Source organism: Paramisgurnus dabryanus, chromosome 2 (genome assembly GCF_030506205.2).
Source record: "Paramisgurnus dabryanus chromosome 2, PD_genome_1.1, whole genome shotgun sequence".
NCBI classification, from domain to species: domain Eukaryota; kingdom Metazoa; phylum Chordata; class Actinopteri; order Cypriniformes; family Cobitidae; genus Paramisgurnus; species Paramisgurnus dabryanus.
The window spans coordinates 1,889,381-1,909,732 of record NC_133338.1 but is presented as its reverse complement, the minus strand read 5'-3'; the positions used below and the strand labels follow the sequence as shown (position 1 = coordinate 1,909,732).

Below are 20,352 nucleotides of genomic sequence, written 5' to 3'. Positions count from 1 at the left end.
TATATCCGCGCGTCTTCGTACCCACGATAGTCGTAAATTGACGCCGTGGGCATGAAGCACACAATGAGTATGGTCTTTCCCATGATTTATTTAATTCACCATGGAGATCCTCAAAGAAAGAGAGAGGCTCATGTTTCGTCCTCTCCCTTTGTCACTATAGAAACCTATCCGCTAGTTTGCTTTGTTTGGGGTTCTCTGGCTCGCGAGGCCAATCAATTTGCAACCTGGCGCGTATTACCACCTCGAGAAGCTCCTCGACCGACTTTCATCGCGCGAGAAACGCTCGGAGGCTGGTTTATGAAACTCCGCAGAACCAAGAGAGATATCATCAACGTCATTATTATAATTACCCCCACATTACCCGAAGAAACACCGGAGTGCGCTTCGGAATCACGCGAAGAAATATAACTTAATTTAAGGTTGCGGTCAGAAATAATCACGGCGAGCACGAATAATTTATATTGTGAATGATTCACAATGCTCGCACTCATCAGACTGTACAAAGCCATGACCGCATGCTCCTCCCCCAAACACACAAAACAGTTAAGTGTGTGTCGTCCTTCGCCATAAAGCGAAAACAAACACGACTTAGACTGCTCGTGACTCTTCTTACTCATATTTTCCTTTTAACTTAAACTCCTTTAAAATCGGAAAGAGAGAAAGTCTGCACTCTATCTTGTTGGAATCTAACTCCTAACAAAGATCTCAAGTGAAGTTCAAAAGGTAAGAGAGAGATTTGCATTTTAGTGTAGCACACACTCATTCAGTAGTTGGTCTGAAAATAAAAAGACCTGATGACACAGCTGTTGCTCATCTATTTTATAGCCTCGCATCGGGTGCGCTGTGATGTCGTCATCAACCGAGGCTATATACCTCCGGGTCAATTTCATTGACGTGTTTGCACACTATATTCAGCTGGTCAACGATAAAGACGTTTCCCCATAGCGCTTAGCAGCGCAGCATCGAGTAAAGCTTTTGATAGGGAACACTCATATTTAATGGTATTTATCGAAGATATTTGCAATTGTAAAAGGTCGCATTATGTTTTGGCCTTGATCTTGTTGCTTTACACTATTTTGACCGGCAGGTGTTGCCAGCGTGTGTGGTGTTTTTGAACGTTTTGAAAAGCTTAATTTCCCCCATCACTACACAATATTGTAGTAATTCTGTCTATATGGAATCAGGAAACACAGTGACATCCAGTGGTTGCTGGAGGAATCACACAAATGACACAGTTACACTGATTCAGTATAGCGTGTGTATATTTTAACATAATGTTTTCTCTTTAGATGAAGACCGCTCTGATTTCTAAAGGATTCTCGGTTTTCACATTCAACTGGACAAAAGTCCCTCAGGAAGTTGAAGCGAAGACTACGCTGGCTAAGTATGTTTACACAACACAACAACGAAAAACATTTCAAAATTAACATTACATAAAAATAAAAGTGTATTTATGATTCATAAAGTCTTATTGTTTTGTATCAACAGTTCCATGTGCGGTAACTGAATGAACAAACCGTCTTTGGAGAAGAATTTTTGTTGTTGTTGTGATAGATCTGAGTAGAAGCATGCATTTGTGTTTCACATTAATTTCATTTATCATTAATTAAATTATATTTTATTTACTTAGTAACTCTTACATTAAGTAGTTAATTTATTTAATCATTTATTCATTCAATTTTATTCTTATTTTATTTCTTATCTTGTGATGATGCTGTATCATCTCCAGTGGTCTCCATCTCAAGGTTCATAAGGTTCATAATGATTTGAAACCACCATCTTGCATGCTATAATAATATCTATTGAATCTCTAGTCAGTCAGAATATCGACGAAGCTAGACTAAGCACAACTGAGATAAATCAATAAATATTTGTATATTTTATTCAACAACACTTTGTCTCCTGCCTGCTGTCTTTCCCTTCATCTCTGAATCTGCTATCTTGTGGTCAATTGAAAGTATCTATCAGTTGCTTGCTTTTATTTTTTTATAATAATTGATATGATTTTCTTGTCATTGTTTTGGATAATTTGTAGTTAACACATTTATGAGTAAGTGTAAATGATTAAGGAAATAAGTATGTATTCGGCGCAATACTGTTTTCTGGTCTTCCATGTAAAAATTAATTAATAGAAGCAAAGATCTGTGTACAAAATGTCAATTTTAAGATAATGACTAAGATGAAGAATTTTCTTTAAAGCTTAAAGTCAAAAGTCACAACACCAAATTGATTAATAAATATAGTGCAAGCATACAACTTATTCCAGTTATGAAGAAATGTTTATGAAAAAAATGTGTGGCTGAATTTGGAATGTAAATGATCAAGAAAGTCAATTGAAAGTGAAAAGTGACGGGGAAAAAATTGTGCTCTTGTGTGAGGAAACCACAAGGACCGCTTTGGAGAAACGGTCCACCATTGTCAAAATTACGGTGTTCCCATTAGAGGGAAACTTGCTCTCCTGGTCCGGCCTCTGCTACAGGTCGCTCTATCCTTCAGGAAAGGATCCTCCTGTGAGATCTCGAACAGATGGGACAGTGTAATGGGTTTAATATTTCTTGACCCAGGCCGGTACAAGAGAGAAAATAGTGCCCAGCTGGCCTGGCAAGCACATAGCCTCTTGGCTGAACGGATATAATCTAAATTCTTGTGGTCCGTCCAGACCAAGAAAGGCTGTGCTGAACCCTCTAACCAATGATGCCACTCACCCAAAGCCAATCGCACCATTAGAAGCTCTCGGTTGCCGACGTCATAGTTACGTTCTGCAGGGCTGAGGTGATGGAAGTAAAAAGCACAAGGGTGTACTTTGGGAGTGCTGAGACAGGACCGTGCCTACCCCGACATCTGACGTATCAACCTCAACAATAAATTGACACTCGGGATTTGGAAACCAAAGCACAGCACAGAAGCAGAGACAAAACGGAACTTGAGATTATTAAAGGCCTCCTGTGCTAAAGAATTCCATTTAAAGTGTTCCTTGGAGGAGGTTAAGGCAGTGAGCGGTGCAGCAATTTGTCCAAACCCACTAATGAATTGCAGGTAGAAATTGGCAAAGCCTAGGAAGCGCTGCAAGGCTTTGCGTGAGTCGTGGACTGGCTACTTGGCAACAGCCTTAGTCTTAGCAGTATCAGGCTTAAACCCCTTTAAAGTGATTATGGCCCAGGAACGTAACAGACTGGAACTCACAATGATTACCAGTAAGAAAAAGGCTTACTTGAGGGGTGATGTGAGTGACAGAAGAAAGCAGGTGCCCAGATAGAGTCCAGACCGAGATGGGTTTAGCGAGAGTGATGGCTGGAATCTTTCACTTTAGAACTGTGGCATGATCAATAAAATCAGTTCGAGGCGAGGCGACGTTGGCGGAGGAGTGCAAAATGGCTTTCAACACATAGAGCAAGATTAATGATGCAAGATGATAAAGTAATGATGCCTTCCAAATCCTGAGGTATTTCAGAAACAGCAAGTTCATCTACGATTGTAATGTTTAACCCCTCTAAGAAGCAAGCACCCAGAGATGCCTCATTTCAGCTGCAGACTGCCATCAATGTCTTAAAATGAATAGCAAAGTCTGTGACTGCCGAATTTCACTGGGTTAACCATAAAAAGCCACACTGTGGCTTCTTCACCCCAAGAGGACCTGTCAAACAGCCTTGATATCTCGACACGAAAGTCTTCAAAAGAGTGACAACACTGAGCGTGACCATTCCAGACGGCGATCCCCCACTCGCAAGCGCAGCCCGTAAGTAATTGAGAACATATGCAACCTTGGGGGGCTTGACATGCGTTTGGAACCCCTGTCTGAGTTCCAGCAACTCGGGCATTTAAGGCTCCGATCTTCTAGGAGGTAACGTTTAACAGAGTAAACTGCTGGCCTAACATTTTGCCTTGCTGATGTAAAGCTAAACAGAGGGGGTGAGAAATCAGGTGAGCATTTCCAACAGCATGTCAAAGTTAATACATTTGCGGTTGTTGATTTTTTAGATCCAGTTTATCAATATTAGTCTGATAAGACAATTAGGCAGATAAGTCTTTAGTCAAACCCACCTGGCTGAACCAAGTTAAGTTGTCTGTGTTTTCAGTGATTCTGATGCTTATTTGCATTCCTCCTGACATGTTAAACTTCCTAGAAGTTATTTACTTACTTATGTAATTTGCCAAACCAGTGGCAGTTGGGATGGAATCACTCTTGCAACTTTAGTAGCATAAAGGTAATTAAGAATTTACAGTAGCACACTGTTCTATCTACTGTAGAAATATACAGTGAGGTCCAAAATTTTAGGGAATATTTGAGGAAGAATTTTAAAATGTATTAGTATTTGATTTCTGCACCTGTTGCTTTAGTTTGCACTCAAGGAGAGATGAACTCTACAAAGTTGTGCAAAAGAGAATAATACATGTTATCCCAGCATGACTAAGAATGCTTCAAACAGCCTCTTGAAGTATGTTTTCAAGGAAAGAAAAAATCTGCCCCTCAGTACAAAGGTGTCAACCAAAAAATAATGCAAAACCTTAAATATTACATCATAAATTGCTTTGCATTTTTTAAATTCCACCTCTAAATAAGATTTTGATATGGTAGGTTTCAGTGACATCTCTTTCAGTGACGTCTCCTTTGTCTCCTGCTCGTGCTGATACCCTGTGTTTTTGTCACCATTCCCCTTGCACAAACTTTCCCTCACATGATTAATCTAAGCAGACACACACAGTTAACGCATACACATTGTTTACGGACACACGCAAACTATTCACGCCAGCATTTTTGGACTTTGTGACATCTGAGAAATGAATAAAAGGTTCGCCTTTTTAAATTCATTTACACAAACTGATCAAATAGCTGAAATAGTGAAAATTGTTATTTTTTTCTTGTTAGGGGTTGTATTATTTAAAGTTTTTTGCTTTATTTTTTTATGAGAAATTGTGGTGAATCGGCTCGTGTGAAATATGTGCTACTTTTTTGCAAGTTCACGCTGACTTGTCTTTTTTTGAATGCCAAAATTGAAGTTGGGTTGTTTTGATGCTTTATTATTTTTCTTTGCTGGTTAATGTAAAAGACATTAGAATTGAGTTATACATTTGAGTTTATTGTTGTATTGTAAGGAAACCTATTGATTGGTATTTGTTACAAACTTTTATTTTCCTTGTAAGAAATATATTTTTGGAAACTTAATTTCTGTGTGTTTATTAAGCCTTCTTATTTAAAACCTTAAAATTATTATATCTGAGTTTTTTGTGTGTGTAAATGGTGGGTAGAAATTAAAAATGTGCTTAACCGACTAATTAGTGACAGGCTAATAATCATCCTGTCTGGCGCCCAAACTTAAAGTAAATGTGTATATATATATTTTTGATTTGAATGGTTGTTCGGGGCGACCACCACCGTAACAGAGTGGCGCCCAAACAGGGACTTGAACTATGAAATTTACAAATACACTGAAAACCTTATATGTGAAGTTTTGTGTTTTTGAATTTTGAAATTACTGAACCTTTTTGGATTGAACTGGGTTAAAAGGCTTGTTTTTGTTTTGGAGAAATATTTGTGAATTTCTGAACTTTGTCTCCAAAACTAGTTCCACTTCCCCTCCTTTACCAGCAGACACATTACTCCCTTCTCCTTCGGCACCTGTGATTAAAAGTGATCACATAAAATTAACTTTTCCAACATTTGGAAGGTCTACGGATGATGAGGATCCATTACTCTACTTAACCAAATGCCAAGACTTTTTAGCCCTACACCCACTATCAGATGTGGATATAATGGCTACCTTTCGTACTGTATTATATGGCACAGCTCGGGATTGGTGGGAAGTGAGCCGCTCCAACATCACATCCTGGAGTGAGTTTGAGGCTGCCTTTCTCTCTGCGTTTCTTTCAGAAGACTACCAAGATGAACTGGCTGAGCGAGTAAGTACCAGGATTCAAGGAGACAACGAGACTATTAGAGACTTTGCATTCACCTACAGAGCTCTTTGTAAAAGGTGGAAGCCAGACCTAACAGAGAGTGAGATTGTCAAGATGATCCTTAAGAATGTCAAACCTCAGCTTGCCAGCCAGTTGCGAAGCCGGGTGAACACTGTAGAGGAGCTTGTCAAACTAGGACATCAGCTAGAGAAGGATTATGAAAACCAGCTTCAATACGAAGGACGACTAACCCATAAGTCTCAACCCATACCACATAGACCCACATTTAACCGACCTGGTGATAAACCACTAGTGCAATGTTGGAGGTGTAGAGGACATCATGCACCTGGCAACTGTCCACACTATGGCTCCCCACCATCTCAACCAACTTCAAACCAGCAACAGTCCTCCAGTGGCAAACGTCCTTACCAGTCTCCCAAGATGAGTGGTCCACCTTCGAACAACTCTGTGGCAGCTACAAAAACACACAAGTCACAATTATCTTCCAAGAAACATTCAACCTCCACAACCACAAATGTACATACAGCTATACCCCAACAACTAATAGTTCCCATTCAGATTGGTACCTGGACTGGCAAAGCCATTGTGGATACTGGAGCAAGCTACACACTTATCCACGAGAGCCTTCAAAAACAGATTATTTCATCAGACCACCTACAACCCTGGTCTCGAGGTCCCCTTTACCTAGCAAATGGGGAAGCTGAAGTACCACTGGGATGGATTAAGACCAACATACAAATACATGACAAAGTATTCACCATACCTGCTGCAGTTCTGTCTTTCAAGGCACTTGCCTACACTGTTGTCCTAAGACTGGACTTCATCTTTTTCACCGGATTGCAAATCAATGTCATTGATCAAAAATATTCATTTAAGAGTGCCCCTGCTGAAGAATATCCCTTCCAACCTGGAAATGCAAGTGTTCCAATGGACAATCTTCAATTCCAGAAAGAGAGACAACATCCAAAGAAATCTCATCAAAACCTTTCTCTTTTAAGCTCTGTGCCTCCACAGCATCTTACTTTGAGACAGACTGAGAGTTTGGATGAGGTGACATTAATCAGTAAGGCTGTAAAGGAAGCTTGCTTACCTCCAGACAGAAAGCTGCAGTTGGAACAAATTCTTAAGAGCAACCCTCAAGTATGTACTCTCCGCATTGGCCGAACTAGTGTCGTGCAACACCACATTTACACCATAAGCCAGGTTCCCATCAAACAGAGACCATACCGTCTGAATCCTGTAAAACAAATTGCTTTAGAAGAACAGCTAAAGGAAATGTTGAAGGAAGGAACTGTGGAACCATCTCACTCAGGTTGGGCATCACCTGTCGTTCTAGTCCCTAAAAAAAGATGGTAGCTTGAGATTCTGTGTGGACTACCGAAAGATTAATGCCATCACTGAAAGTGATGCGTACCCTCTGCCAAACATCACAGAGATCTTGGAGTCACTGTCAGGAGCATCCATCTTCTCCACAATAGATTTAAATAGCGGATATTCGCAGGTGACCATGGACCCCAGTAGTAAGGCCAAGACTGCATTTATTACACATGAAGGGCTATACCACTTCAATGTTATGCCATTTGGATTAAAAAACTCCCCAGCCACATTCCAGAGACTAATGGAGACAGTTCTGGAAGAGTTAAGAGGAAAAATCTGCTTTGTTTACATTGATGATATCATTTACTCACCAACTATATCTCAGCATTTCAATGATCTCCAGAAGGTACTACACAGGTTAGAAACTGCGGGCTTGACAGTAAACCTGAAGAAAAGCCAGTTCTGTCTTCAGGGGATCACCTTCCTAGGACATGTGGTTGGTGTAAATGGAATTACAGCCGACCAGAGTAAAACTAAGGTCATACAATCTTACCCTGTGCCTAGGAGCCTGAAAGAAGTCCAACGTTTCCTGGGGCTGTCTGGGTGGTATCACCGCTTTGTCCCCAATTTTTCACAGATTGCAGAACCACTTAACTCACTGAAAAAAAGGGAAATCAGTTCCATTGGTCAACACAATGTCAACAATCATTCGAACAATTAAAATCCTGTCTCGCCTCACCCCCCATTCTGGGCCATCCTGATCTTACCCTTCCATTCATTGTGTATACAGATGCTAGTGACACTGGTCTGGGTGCCATCTTGACACAGCGGAAAAATTCTGGCACAGAAGAGTTCATCGCTTATGCAAGTAGGACTCTTACCGGAGCCGAAAACAACTACTCTGCTACTGAAAAAGAATGCCTTGCAGTGGTTTGGGCTCTAGAAAAATGGCAAAATTATCTGGAGCATAGAATCTTTACTGTAGTCACCGACCACTCTGCCTTACAATGGGTGATTAATTCTACAAAAACTACCAGTCGCCTCATCTGCTGGGTCCTTCGCCTGCAAAAATTTGACTTAAATGTACCAGTACTTACCAGAGTTCCGTTTCTCCCTTAATTCAGCATTTCAAGAAACCATAGGCATGACCCCAGCCGAGCTCCATCTTGGACGAAAACTACAAGGGCCTATGGATAAAGTGCTGCATGGTCCACACCTCACTCCAGACTCTGCTTCTTATGACACCATTTATCACCTTAACCAACTTCAAATGCAAGCCAAAGAAAGTTGCCAAAAAGCCCAGATGAGACAGTTGAGGAATTACAAAAAAAAGGAGAGACATTACATTTAAAAACAAAGTCAGAGTATGGTTGAGAAACTTCCCTCAATCCAGTGCACAACATAATTACAGTGCGAAACTGGCACCGAAATGGAAAGGGCCTTACCGCATCCTAAAGCGTCTTGCACCTCTGAACTACAAAATAGCCTTGGAGGATACTGGAGTGGATGTACGCACTGCACACATCTGTAACCTAAAGATGTGCTTTCTGACAGCCTATGAACTGGATTCCCTGGAAAAGGAAAAACTTCAGGAAATATTTCACGAAACATCAGATGAAGATGAAGAATTTCTAGGATTTTGATTTATTATCCATCTCCCATAACAACCATGGGTTGTTTTTTTCCTGGGGGGGAGAGTGTAGCAATTTATCAATTTATGAATTGCCTCCAGCGCAATTAACTGTTTACTTTCACTTTTGCCGGGGCGTTTCAAACGCCAAAAACTAGGCGGAGCAAGCAAATTTATGAATGAATAAAAGGCGAGGTCTACGCTACGCACGAGAGGGGTTTTTCACAAGTTACTCAGTATTGGCGAGTGGATTATCAGACTTACCTGAAGAGTACGACTGGTCGGCGTCCTGCCGCTCTCTGTTGGTCCGCTATTTGGTGGTGCTAAGTTATATCCGCCGTGGGCGATCTCATTCTGGCGGATTCCTTACATACTGGCCAAAAAGGTTTGGGCCAGAATTCAGTGCCAGCACGTAAAACTTTTAAATTACTCCTTTGTCTCCTGCTCGTGCTGATACCCTGTGTTTTTGTCACCATTCCCCTTGCACAAACTTTCCCTCACACGATTAATCTAAGCAGACACACACAGTTAATGCACACACATTGTTGACGGACACACGCGAACTATTCACGCCAGCATTTTTGGACTTTGTGACATCTGAGAAATGAATAAAAGGTTAGCCTTTTAAATTCATTTACACAAACTAATCAAATAGCTGAAATAGTGAAAATTGTTATTTTTTCTTGTTAGGGGTTGTATTATTTAAAGTTTTTTGCTTTATTTTTTCATGAGAAATTGTGGTGAATCGGCTTGTGTGAAATATGTGCTACTTATTTGCAAGTTCACGCTGACTTGTCTTTTTTTTTAAATGCCAAAATTGAAGTTGGGTTGTTTTGATGCTTTATTATTTTTCTTTGCTGGTTAATGTATAAGACATAAAAATTTAGTTATACATTTGAGTTTATTGTTGTATTGTAAGGAAACCTATTGATTGGTATTTGTTACAAACTTTTATTTTCCTTGTAAGAAATATATTTTTGGAAACTTAATTTCTGTGTGTTTATTAAGCCTTCTTATTTAAAACCTTAAAATTATTATATCTGAGTTTTTTGTGTGTGTAAATGGTGGGTAGAAATTAAAAATGTGCTTAACTGACTAATTAGTGACAGGCTAATAATCATCCTGTCTGGCGCCCGAACTTAAAGTAAATGTGTATATATATTTTTTTGATTCGAATGGTTGTTCGGGGCGACCACCACCATTACACACTGATGCGTGTGAACTGACATGAAGGGAATAACATGTTTTCATTCATTACTCGTTTTTGTACATGTACATTGGCACGCAGTCTCGCTTCAAGTCTAACACAACAAATCTCACTTAGAACCTCAAGAACACGCACTCACGCAGGATCATTAGACATTGAAGAGATTAAATATATAGAGAGAGGTTAGAATAAAAGTAGACATCAGGTGCCCACGTCGGGAAAACTGAATAAAAGACTAGAAACGTTTAGGATTAAAGTAAAGCATGTCACTCGTTTCATTACAATATGCTAACTAACACTAAATATTACTTATTGTATAGTTTAATAAAATAATGTATTTTGATTATACAACTTGTCAATTGCAACCTAACTATAGTAATTGTTTTACCACCTGCTGACCAGCATAGGAAATGTATATGGCTAAATTATGTTGCTGATAGAACAGTTGACCTGAAGACCCAAACGAGCGAGGTGTTCTAGAGTTAAATCTCTGTGATCGCACAGCGTCTGACGTGTTTTTCCACGACCGCGTCAGCTCTTCATGCACCTCGGGGAAGAAGGGCACCGGGGGCGAGAACTGAGAAGCCCTGGAACCCCCGAAGTACCAATCATCGAGGCGGGACGGTTCAGGTGGGGGAGGTTCAGTCCACTCCAAGCCGACCGTCGCCGCCGCCCGAGCGAGCATGGCTGCCATCTCGGGGTCGAACGCAGGACCCGCAACACGACCCAAAGGCGGGAGCGGATCTGGATCGACGTCCGAGGCTGACAACCCCCCCTCCGACGTTACGGTGGACATCGCGTCCGGTGGAGGCTCGACAGAGCGCGAGGACACCTTAGAACACGGGCCGCTCGTCTCCATCGGGACCTCCGCTGGCAACGGATCAGGGCGCTGGGAGCTGCTGGACGAACAAGCAGACTGACCCAGCACCGTTATACGGAGGTCATCCTTCGCAAGTTTGGTAGCTGCGCCCTTAGCAAACGACACCCGTCTCCGCAAATCCGCCATAGTCATGCCCTCACAGATGGAGCATGAACTATCACGCAACGCTGCCTCTGCGTGCTGGAGCCCCAGACACGAAACACAGCGCTCGTGGCCATCCCGATGAACACCGCATCCAGAAACGGAACACGGGTGGAATGCCATCTTTAAAAAGACGCACCCGACCGTGACACGAATGAGTGACTGTCTTTAAAAAGACACAAAGCTCAAACGTGCTGCTCTTTTAGGGAAATCACTCTTTTGTGCGAGCTGGTGAAACACACAGGGAGAGGCAAACGCACTCACTCGAACTCAAGTCCTAAAAAAAGAGACAGAGAGAGAGAGAGAGAGAAAGGGTGGAGAAAACACTGCGAGCCTCCGCTGAGGTGTCTTTGCCCAACCAACTTCAGCAAGCTGAGATCTTTTTTTTCCCTTCCCAGAACAGGATCTACGAAGATCAGTTTTGAAAGCTTCTCGAGAGCAGATGTCTGCCGGCTTCGAAGCAAAAAAGCTGATTTGGTATTATGCACCTGCGGCTTATATATGCACCTGGCGGGGCGGCGCCGGCATTATGCAAATACCTGCATGCCAAGTTCATTGGCGTTTCTGATAGTTCTCGAAGTAGATAGGTCACCCGCGAAGCGGTTCCCAATTCGTCGGTCACGACGTGACGTCGTAGTGACCGACTGAAAGGGAACAATGAACACAGAATATAGCAAATGAGAAAACAGACCCTCTGCTTCCACACAAATAAAAAAATGTTTAATTCTATCTTTGTTCTCCTTCATCATCTCTCAAATATGGCTAGGTTTCTTCAAACATACCACATGTTGAACAAAAAGCTGAGATAATTGCATTTTTTTAAAGGGCTTTTAAATTTTCCCCAGCAATGTTAGCGTGGCAGAACCAAACACAAACACACAATAACAATGTTGGATGTTGCATTATTGTTAATGGTCAATGCCTTTATATACACTGGCATCCAAATGCTGCAAATGAACATGTACGTGGAGCTCAGCATAATTTATATAAACACTTTTAATGGTCATGACTTTGCATGCCTACATTGGCATCCAAACGCAGTGAATCCAACGTGTACATGCAGCTTGACATAATATATATAAACGGAGATTGCAATCGAGAATAACGGTACGGGAATAACATATTTTATCATTTACACAGAACGTTAGCCTTAGTATGTAGCAATTAGTTCTTAATTCTTGACCAGCAATGTTTTGGTGCAACTTAGAAAGCACTTTTCTTGGTTCAGAGCTGATGCTTTGGCTGTCGAAAAAGAAAGAACTGATGTGAAATCAGGTACTAGCTCTAAACCAGCACTCAAACTGCATTTGTGAAAAAGGGGCACTGGAGGAAGTCCAGGGCTCCCCTGGCCACAGACAGAATCCAAGGAGTACATTTAGCCTGGAGCAGCAATTGAATAAACATGACATGACATAACATTACATGTAAACTTTAAATATATTGTAGTTATGTCAGACATTTCCTTGTCCTGCATATTTTTAAAACATAATTTGCTTTACAAAGAGGCTGGGACAGCTGCTTCTTTGCATAAACCTAACATGGGTCAAGAAGACAAGATGTTTTGCTGAATATTTCCATTTGGTCATGGATAGAAAGTAGCGAATAGGTGAGAAATAGCCAAAGATAAAGAAAAAACTAAAGGTAAGCTTCTTCTTTTGAATGTATGCATTCATAAATACTTCTGTCTTACATAAATATTTCTGTCTTGTTTTCCAGTAAAGTAAATGAAATCAAAGAGAAAGACTCTATACTCAATTGTAGTTCTTTTCTTTACCCTGCACTCTTTATCACAATGATAATAATAGTAAACTGAGATGTAGATATATATTATCTCAAAACAACTAATTTATGCTAACTACATTTGTTTTGTATAAAAAAGTTTTTTTGTGTGATACAACATTTGATCATTTATGTTATACTGCTGATGACATTTAAGATATTTGTAAATCTGTTTGTGAAAACCCACACTGTAAAAAAATAATACAGCATGAAGTTTAATCGACTTGGTTATGCAGTCATATAAGTCAATTTTACCTAATGACTTGTGATAATTTGATATAACTGACAAATATAAAAGTTTAATTTGATATATTTGATATAACTTATAAACAGGTTTTAATTGTTTAACCTAATTTGTTAAGTTAAAGTTAAGTAAAATATATGTTGATATAACTCATCCAACATACTGTATTGTACAGGACATTCTGTGCTGAAAATTTAATCATCTTAATTTAATATAATCGTTTAAAAGATTGAAATCAAACTTTGATGCTCCAAATCTCATCATCACACTATGAGACTGTACAAAAAAATACATATATTTGGTAAAATCAACATATAGTGTATGTTACTTTAACTTAAAGCGAGTTTTTTTTTACCTTAAAATAACGTTTCCAAAAATGTTTCAGTCGTTCATCCACTCAAAACAGGGGAACGGCACTTTCACATTCGCTTTGCAGCCCTCTATCGGCCAAAACCGCACTAAAGAAGTTTCAAACCGTCGGGGTCGCAGTCCTGTAGTTCGAGTGAAAACTACAAAAACTTGCTTTACGGCAGTGGAGCATCCTTCAGGCTGTGGGTGGAGCATACTCGGCAGGTACATATAAAAGAAAGATACCATTACCTAGCTTTCATCCAGCTTTTCAATTGTCATCATGGCGGAGCCTGCAAAGAAAAGGAAGGGTTTAATTTCGGAGGAGGCGAAGAATTATTTACGACAGTGGTAATGGACAATTCTGCTTCCAACCTGTAGGGGGAGCAAAGAGCAAAAACTCTTTAGTGTGGCTTCAACAAATTAACATGATTTTATAAGTTATGTCAACTTATCACAGGTCAAAACTTAAAATAGTAGGTTAAATTGATAACCACGTTGTTTTAACTTCATGCTGCATTTGGGATGTGGATTTCAGACAGACACATATACTGTATGTTTAACGTATGTGTTTCTTACAAATCAGAAAAAAAAACATCTGTGAGATTGTGAGCTGTTTTTTTTTTCATTAAGATGTGGATGCTCAGTTGTCTCTGTGTACTTTTCGGTAAGTTTTACTGATTTATTATGTTAAAGAAAATTTGAAATTAATTGGACTGATAACACAAAGTTTTATTGATTAATTGATTGGTAATCAAATTTAATTTATTAACAAAAGATAAACAAGAAAACTAAAAACACTACTAAATGATACAAACATACTAAAGAATAGAAAAAGATGGAATCTAAAATGCAAAGAATAAAGGATAGAAGTGACTGCAGGGCTTGACATTAACTTTTTGAGGAACTTGTCCTTTGGACAAGTAAATTTATGTTTCATTGTCCATGCACAAAAGTCACTTGTCCGGGTAAAGATTTACAATATAAAAACATTAAAACATTACCATGTTTTAAAAAACTTATTAGGGTAAATGTATCTAGATTATCTGTTATATATAAAATCAATCTTAATCCCAGCATTTATGCTGTAATGTTTGTGTGGGAGTTTTGAATATACAGTGGCGAACTCTGTCAGAATCAAATCGGCTGTCACGCGGCGCGCACACACACACATAAGCGCACTAGAAGACCGATTTTCATTATAAAACAGATTATTAAACAAGATTTTAAGCCCATTATGTGTTTTTACCGAACTTGAGAAGAGAACAAATACGGACTTAAATCGGCTTTTTTGACACACAGTGATGAAAACGCGGTTGAAGTGCCTGTCATTTATAATCAAGCCGGAGCCTGAAGAAGTGTGTGTGTGTGTGTGTGTGTGTGTGTGTGTGTGTGTGTGTGTGTTGCGCTCTCTGTTCAATATTCCGTTCGGTGTTTGCGCTGCATGTTCTGTTTGAAATTTAACTTGTCCAGTCGGACAACTAATTTTCTCTAACACTTGTCCTGCAAAAAATCCACTTGTCCCGGACAAGCTTTAATGTCGAGTCCTGGACTGAGTTAAACTTATGGCAGATTTTTTTCTGGTTAAGATGGAAACCTTATTTCTCATAACCCAAATAATTAAAGAATTATCTGCTAAACATTAAAGAAATCAGTCATGCAATATTGAGAAGCATCTATGGTAAATAGTTACTGACACAATACACCAATGCCAATGTTTCAGGAAAGAGGTTTGGTTTCTCTGCAATCGAATAGTCCGGTGGTGGCCCGTCGGCCATGTGTCAGGCTTTCCCGTGCTGCAATGGTAATAGAGTCAGGTTCAGTTTAACAGCATTGAACTGGAAGTGCTGTGAAATGCTGATCTCCTAGAGCACAGAGAGGATCCTAGCAATCTGAAACAAGCAGATGAAGGTCCCTTGAAGTAAAGGTTTGCTCTTTGTGATCCGCTCAGTCTCTGGACGCACAGGCCAGAAACTCAGAACTTGTGATTTGCTCTTAACTCCTACTACATGGGCTGGAGATTCAGAAATTGAGGTCGATCTGTTTTGGTCTCTGTTGTGAAACGCAGAACGAGGAGCTGTAAAATCTCCGGGAGATTTTTCAGAAACTTGGTTGGTTCTTGGAGATCTGTCCCAGCACCGGGCCGGAGACTCAGAATGATTGCGTTGCTGTTATTGTCTCTCTCAGGGGGAGACTCAGAAGTGCTCTGTTAATGTCTCTCTTTTTAGCACTTTTTAGATAAGGAAGAGTTTGCATATTGGTGCTTTCCTGATGCAGAGCCGTGATTCGCTGTTGATGTCAGAAGGAGCCCACAGAATGTGGCCCACCCTTCTTCACTGTGAGGAATCCATTTGCATAGCATAAAGAACAGAGTCCATTTTGTTGGTGGAAGAATGTAAAGATTTGTTCTTTGATAATCCAATACTTTGCAAAGCCATGCTGTTTCCTTGAGGAATTTTTATAATCACCCTGGCTTCGGATGAAGGGGGTTTGAAAGAATGATAAGAAGAAATAGTGTAGACCCATCAAAATGTCCACGTCTCAGCTTTGGCCCTGAGGTCAGCCATTAAATATTTCTGTTACTGGTTCGAGCTCCCTTATCTGATGAAACTGTACATATGTTTGTGTTAACCCACAAAAATCCAGTTCCAATGTAGTTGGGGAGGGGTCCGGAATGCTTTATTATAAGGTGACTTTTGAACATGAATTAAAAAATATGCTCTATTTGACGTTGGTAAACCTCTTATTAGTGATTCACAGATCAACTGGCCATAGCCTAATTCTGAACCAGTCGGTAACACTAAAACCGTTTCTTTGTTTTATTTTGACCGATTTGCATTATGGAAACAAAGCTGTTATAGGCGTATGCATGATGCTTCTGCAAGAAACTGTCTTGAGAAATGTCTTGATGGTATTTTCACATATTTCACTTTAATGCATGATAAAGCAATCTGCTGATAAGCAGGGTCAACAATGGAGTGATGTTTGTTTATTTATTTTTAACAACATCTATCGCTATATTCATGGTGAGAACTTGTTAATCCATACACAAGTTTGGGGCGGGGGCAATATGGCATCTCCACTTCACATACTGTAACTTGGATGTTTTTGGCCTGTGCGAGGAAACCGGAGTACTTGGAGTAAACCCCACACATAAAGGCCACCTGACCTAGCTAGGGCTTGAACCGTGGACCTTCTTACACTGCTACCCACTGAGCCACTGTGCCGCCTAGGATGTTTTGCAAACACTGGTTAATGTCATGAACCGCTAGAGAACAGAAGCATGTAAGATTCAGAACCAAATAGTTACCGAAATTAATCCTTTGTGACAGTTTCACTATGTGACAAATAGTCGTCTCCTAGCTGAAGTGTTTACATGCCAGTTTATCATTTGCCTTTTGCTTTTATACTGTAGGTGCAGGAGTTTTCACCACTACACATGCCCAGAAGGAAGGTAACAACTACAAACCTCTACTGAAACAATTTGTAACATCTCAATGAAGATTCTGTTTCATGCTTAAAACGTTTCTGGTTAGTCCAGATTGTTACTTACTGAATTGTAAAGCAGAATTAAGAGTTACACGAAGATTCTTTACAGTCTGCTTTCACCAATCCAGACTCACTATAGTTCCTTTCACACATACTATACAGTCTTTACTGTTAAGTTACTGTTAAACTGCAGTTAACAGATAATGTAAGGAACCTTAGTGGTAAATCAGACAATTTACAGACATTTAAGAGAGGTTTTAAGATTACCATTAATTTACTGGTATGACGCTATGTGTAAACAGAGAATAGAATTACGTGATCCGAGAATAGGATTACGGTAAAGTGCAATTTATAGATGTGCATGTTACATGCGTGAAAACTATCGACTAGTGGTCTGATTGTGTAAATACACGTCAACGCGGACGACGATGCATAGCCTATAGCATCAAGGCTTTGCTGTGGGACCTACCCAGAACAAAACCAGCCCTCTAGGTGCCAGAACGTGCTGTTTACGGACGTTTCTAACAATACGCATGCTGCTTAAAGTCGAGCAAACCTGAAGTTATCGCCTACCACAGTTTGTTTAAACTGTTAACAGAGTTGCCCATTTCCTACACTTTCTGTGAAACCTAAAGCTAGAAGTATAATCCTGTTTATACGAATACGCGAGGGTCCTTGTACAGTGTGTGTGATGCAAATCTCATCAGCAGAATAGTATGCATGAATGTACGCGCACTGCCAGATTTTTGTAACCGTGTGTACTTTGTACACGTAGGTTGCACGTGTGTACAGGAGAATGTATAGGGTGGCCATTCGTGCCAGTTCCGCCGGACAAGTCCCGAACATGTTTTCGGGCTCGTTCTCCGGAAGTCGCGTCGGTCGACCACATTCGTCATCAAGGTTTAATATTTCAGGTTTAATTTCAGAAAAGCAACCGTTACATTTCAAGGTAAGAATGAAACTACAATGATTGTATGTCTTAAAAGAGATAGATCTTAATTTTCTAATGTATTTTAACTGAAATGTGAGAACCTCGATGACGTATGCGGTCGAGCAACGCGACTTCCGGAGAACGCACCCGAAAACATGTTCGTTGCTGTGCTGTGTGTTCGACCATGCGCGTACATTCAAGTAAAAACAGAATATACTCCAGGCTTTATGTGTAAACATTACTGCTGTTCTGGGCCAGGTCGCAACCGTTTTCACCTACAGTTCAGTCTGAATGCAATGTTGTTTGCTCAAAAACCTTTGTCTACAACACAACATCGTCCTTGCCACGCGCCGTTTTGAGGAAACTCCTGCGAGTTTACTAATTTTGTGGTACTGATGTGTGAATGATACTTTACTTGTAAAAAAACAGAACGTCATTGTGTGTGTGAACAGGACATTTTTGAAGTAACTGGGAAAGTAATTCTGATCAATTTATGTGTGATATAGGCTTCTCTCTTTTCTTAAACTCATTCTAGAGAATCTGGCCTTAAGAGGACAGGCTGTACAGTCATCCACATATAGTACTTTTGAAGCAGCAAGGGCTCTCGACACTTCACTTTCAACCTGCACCATTACGGACACAACTAAAAACCCCTGGTGGAGAGTGGATCTTCTGGATTCTTACTACATCTCCAGAGTTGTCGTCACTAACAGAGCAGACTGCTGTGTGGGTCGAATCGATGGAGCGGAAATTCATATTGGAAACTCTTTGGTGAACAATGGCAACAATAATACCAGGTTTAGTTATTACTGTAACTGTATTTATATAAGGTTAAAGATGAAGGATAAAGAGTGTGTTGCACCAAGTAGTATTAAAGGGTTATTTCACCTTAAAATGACTGTGATCGACTTCTCTATCGTATTTCCAAGTGAAACTGAATATTACATGAGAAAAATAGCGGGCGTGGCTTGTGTTTTACACTGTGAATTGAATGGATATAGAAAATTTACCGGAACTCACCACAGACTGACAGTTGGCGGGGCCGAGGTTAGCGGATGCTCCGCCTAAGCCAATTAGCTGACGTCCTCAGAGAATGATCGCCAATGATGTGACAAAACGAAATATTCTGGCAACACTCCTGTCAGTACTTCTTAAAGAATATTCCACTTATATTAAAACAATCCTGATAATTTACTCACCCCCATGTAATCCAAGATGTTTATGTCTTTCTTTGCTCAGTCAAGAAGAAATTAAGTTTTTTGAGGAAAACATTCCAGGATTTTTCTCTATATAGTGGACTTTAATGAACCTCAACAGTTTACGGTTTCAGTGCAGCTTCAAAATGGCTTTAAACAATCCCAACCGAGGTATAAGGGTCTTATCTAGTGAAACCATTAACATGTCAGGATTATGAATTTGTGTTGGCCACTAGAGGCTCCCATTGCCACTCAATTTAATTGTTTCAGCCCTTATAATTAGTCATCTTTTTCACCTGTCCCTTGTTTTCCTTGTTGTTTATTCAAGTGGCTTTGATTACTCAGTCCTCTGCTCAGTGTTTAAGCTTCGAAACATCAATCTGAAACCACCTGCACAGTGACACCTTGTGGTCTCTTGCACGTGTTGATGTGAAACAGCCTCGTCAATGATTCAGACAACTGTTAACAGATTGTAGCCCACCTAATAGTGTTCTTGATTAGCATTCTGGCACCTTGGGTTCAAACCCTGGGTGAAGTGTTCCTGTCCACTAAGAAGAATGTAAAAATATTTTTTGTTTATTAATGTGTTGAGTTTCTGTCTTACATAAGCTTAGTGATGCACCGATGTGAACATTTTGGCCGATACCGATAACCGATATGACTCTTGTCTGTTATGGCCGATGCCGATATTTGCCGATGCCGATATAGAAAACACATTTTTTATGATAATCAGATAAAGAGCTATTTTCCAAAAACACTTTTTTTTTACTTTTGTAATTTATTTCCATAAATGACTGATTGGGCACCTTTACCCATGTGCAAAATGTCATCAATTAGCTGATTTCCCATATTCTTTGTAAGCTTCGGGATGCTTATTTTTAAGTGGGTGTAGGCCTGGGCGAAAAATCGATTTAATGAATTAATTCGAATTTTTTGTTGTGGGCGATTTAAAAAATAACTAATTCGATTTTTTTGTAATTGGCGCATTTTTGGCTGCCCGGGGCTTCCATAGCGTTATTATAGCAACATCAACAACATCATAGCACACGTGAAACAGCATCAGCAAGCGACAACATCATCATCATAGCACAAACACACGAAACGGCAACAGCAAGCGACAACATGGCTACCGATGAGGTTACATTTGTCTTGCTTTTGATTAAATAAAAGCAAAATTTGCTTTAAGTTGTCTGCCGTTTGTACTTATTGCTTTTCTTAATAAGTGGGCGGGGGGAATCGGAAAAAATCGGAAGTCGAATTAAAAAAAATAAAAT

The 20,352-nt window shown here is 40.0% G+C and overlaps 1 protein-coding gene across 1 annotated transcript in view; it reads left to right on the top strand.

The window, feature by feature from the left end:
• LOC135783390 (uncharacterized) overlaps positions 1-20,352 on the top strand; it is a 43,840-nt gene that overhangs the window by 18,080 nt on the left and 5,408 nt on the right. Inside the window, exon 7 of the mRNA XM_065294067.1 lies at positions 18,418-18,679. Coding sequence (XP_065150139.1) covers positions 18,418-18,679 — 262 coding nt within the window. The remainder of the gene's footprint in view (positions 1-18,417; positions 18,680-20,352) is intronic.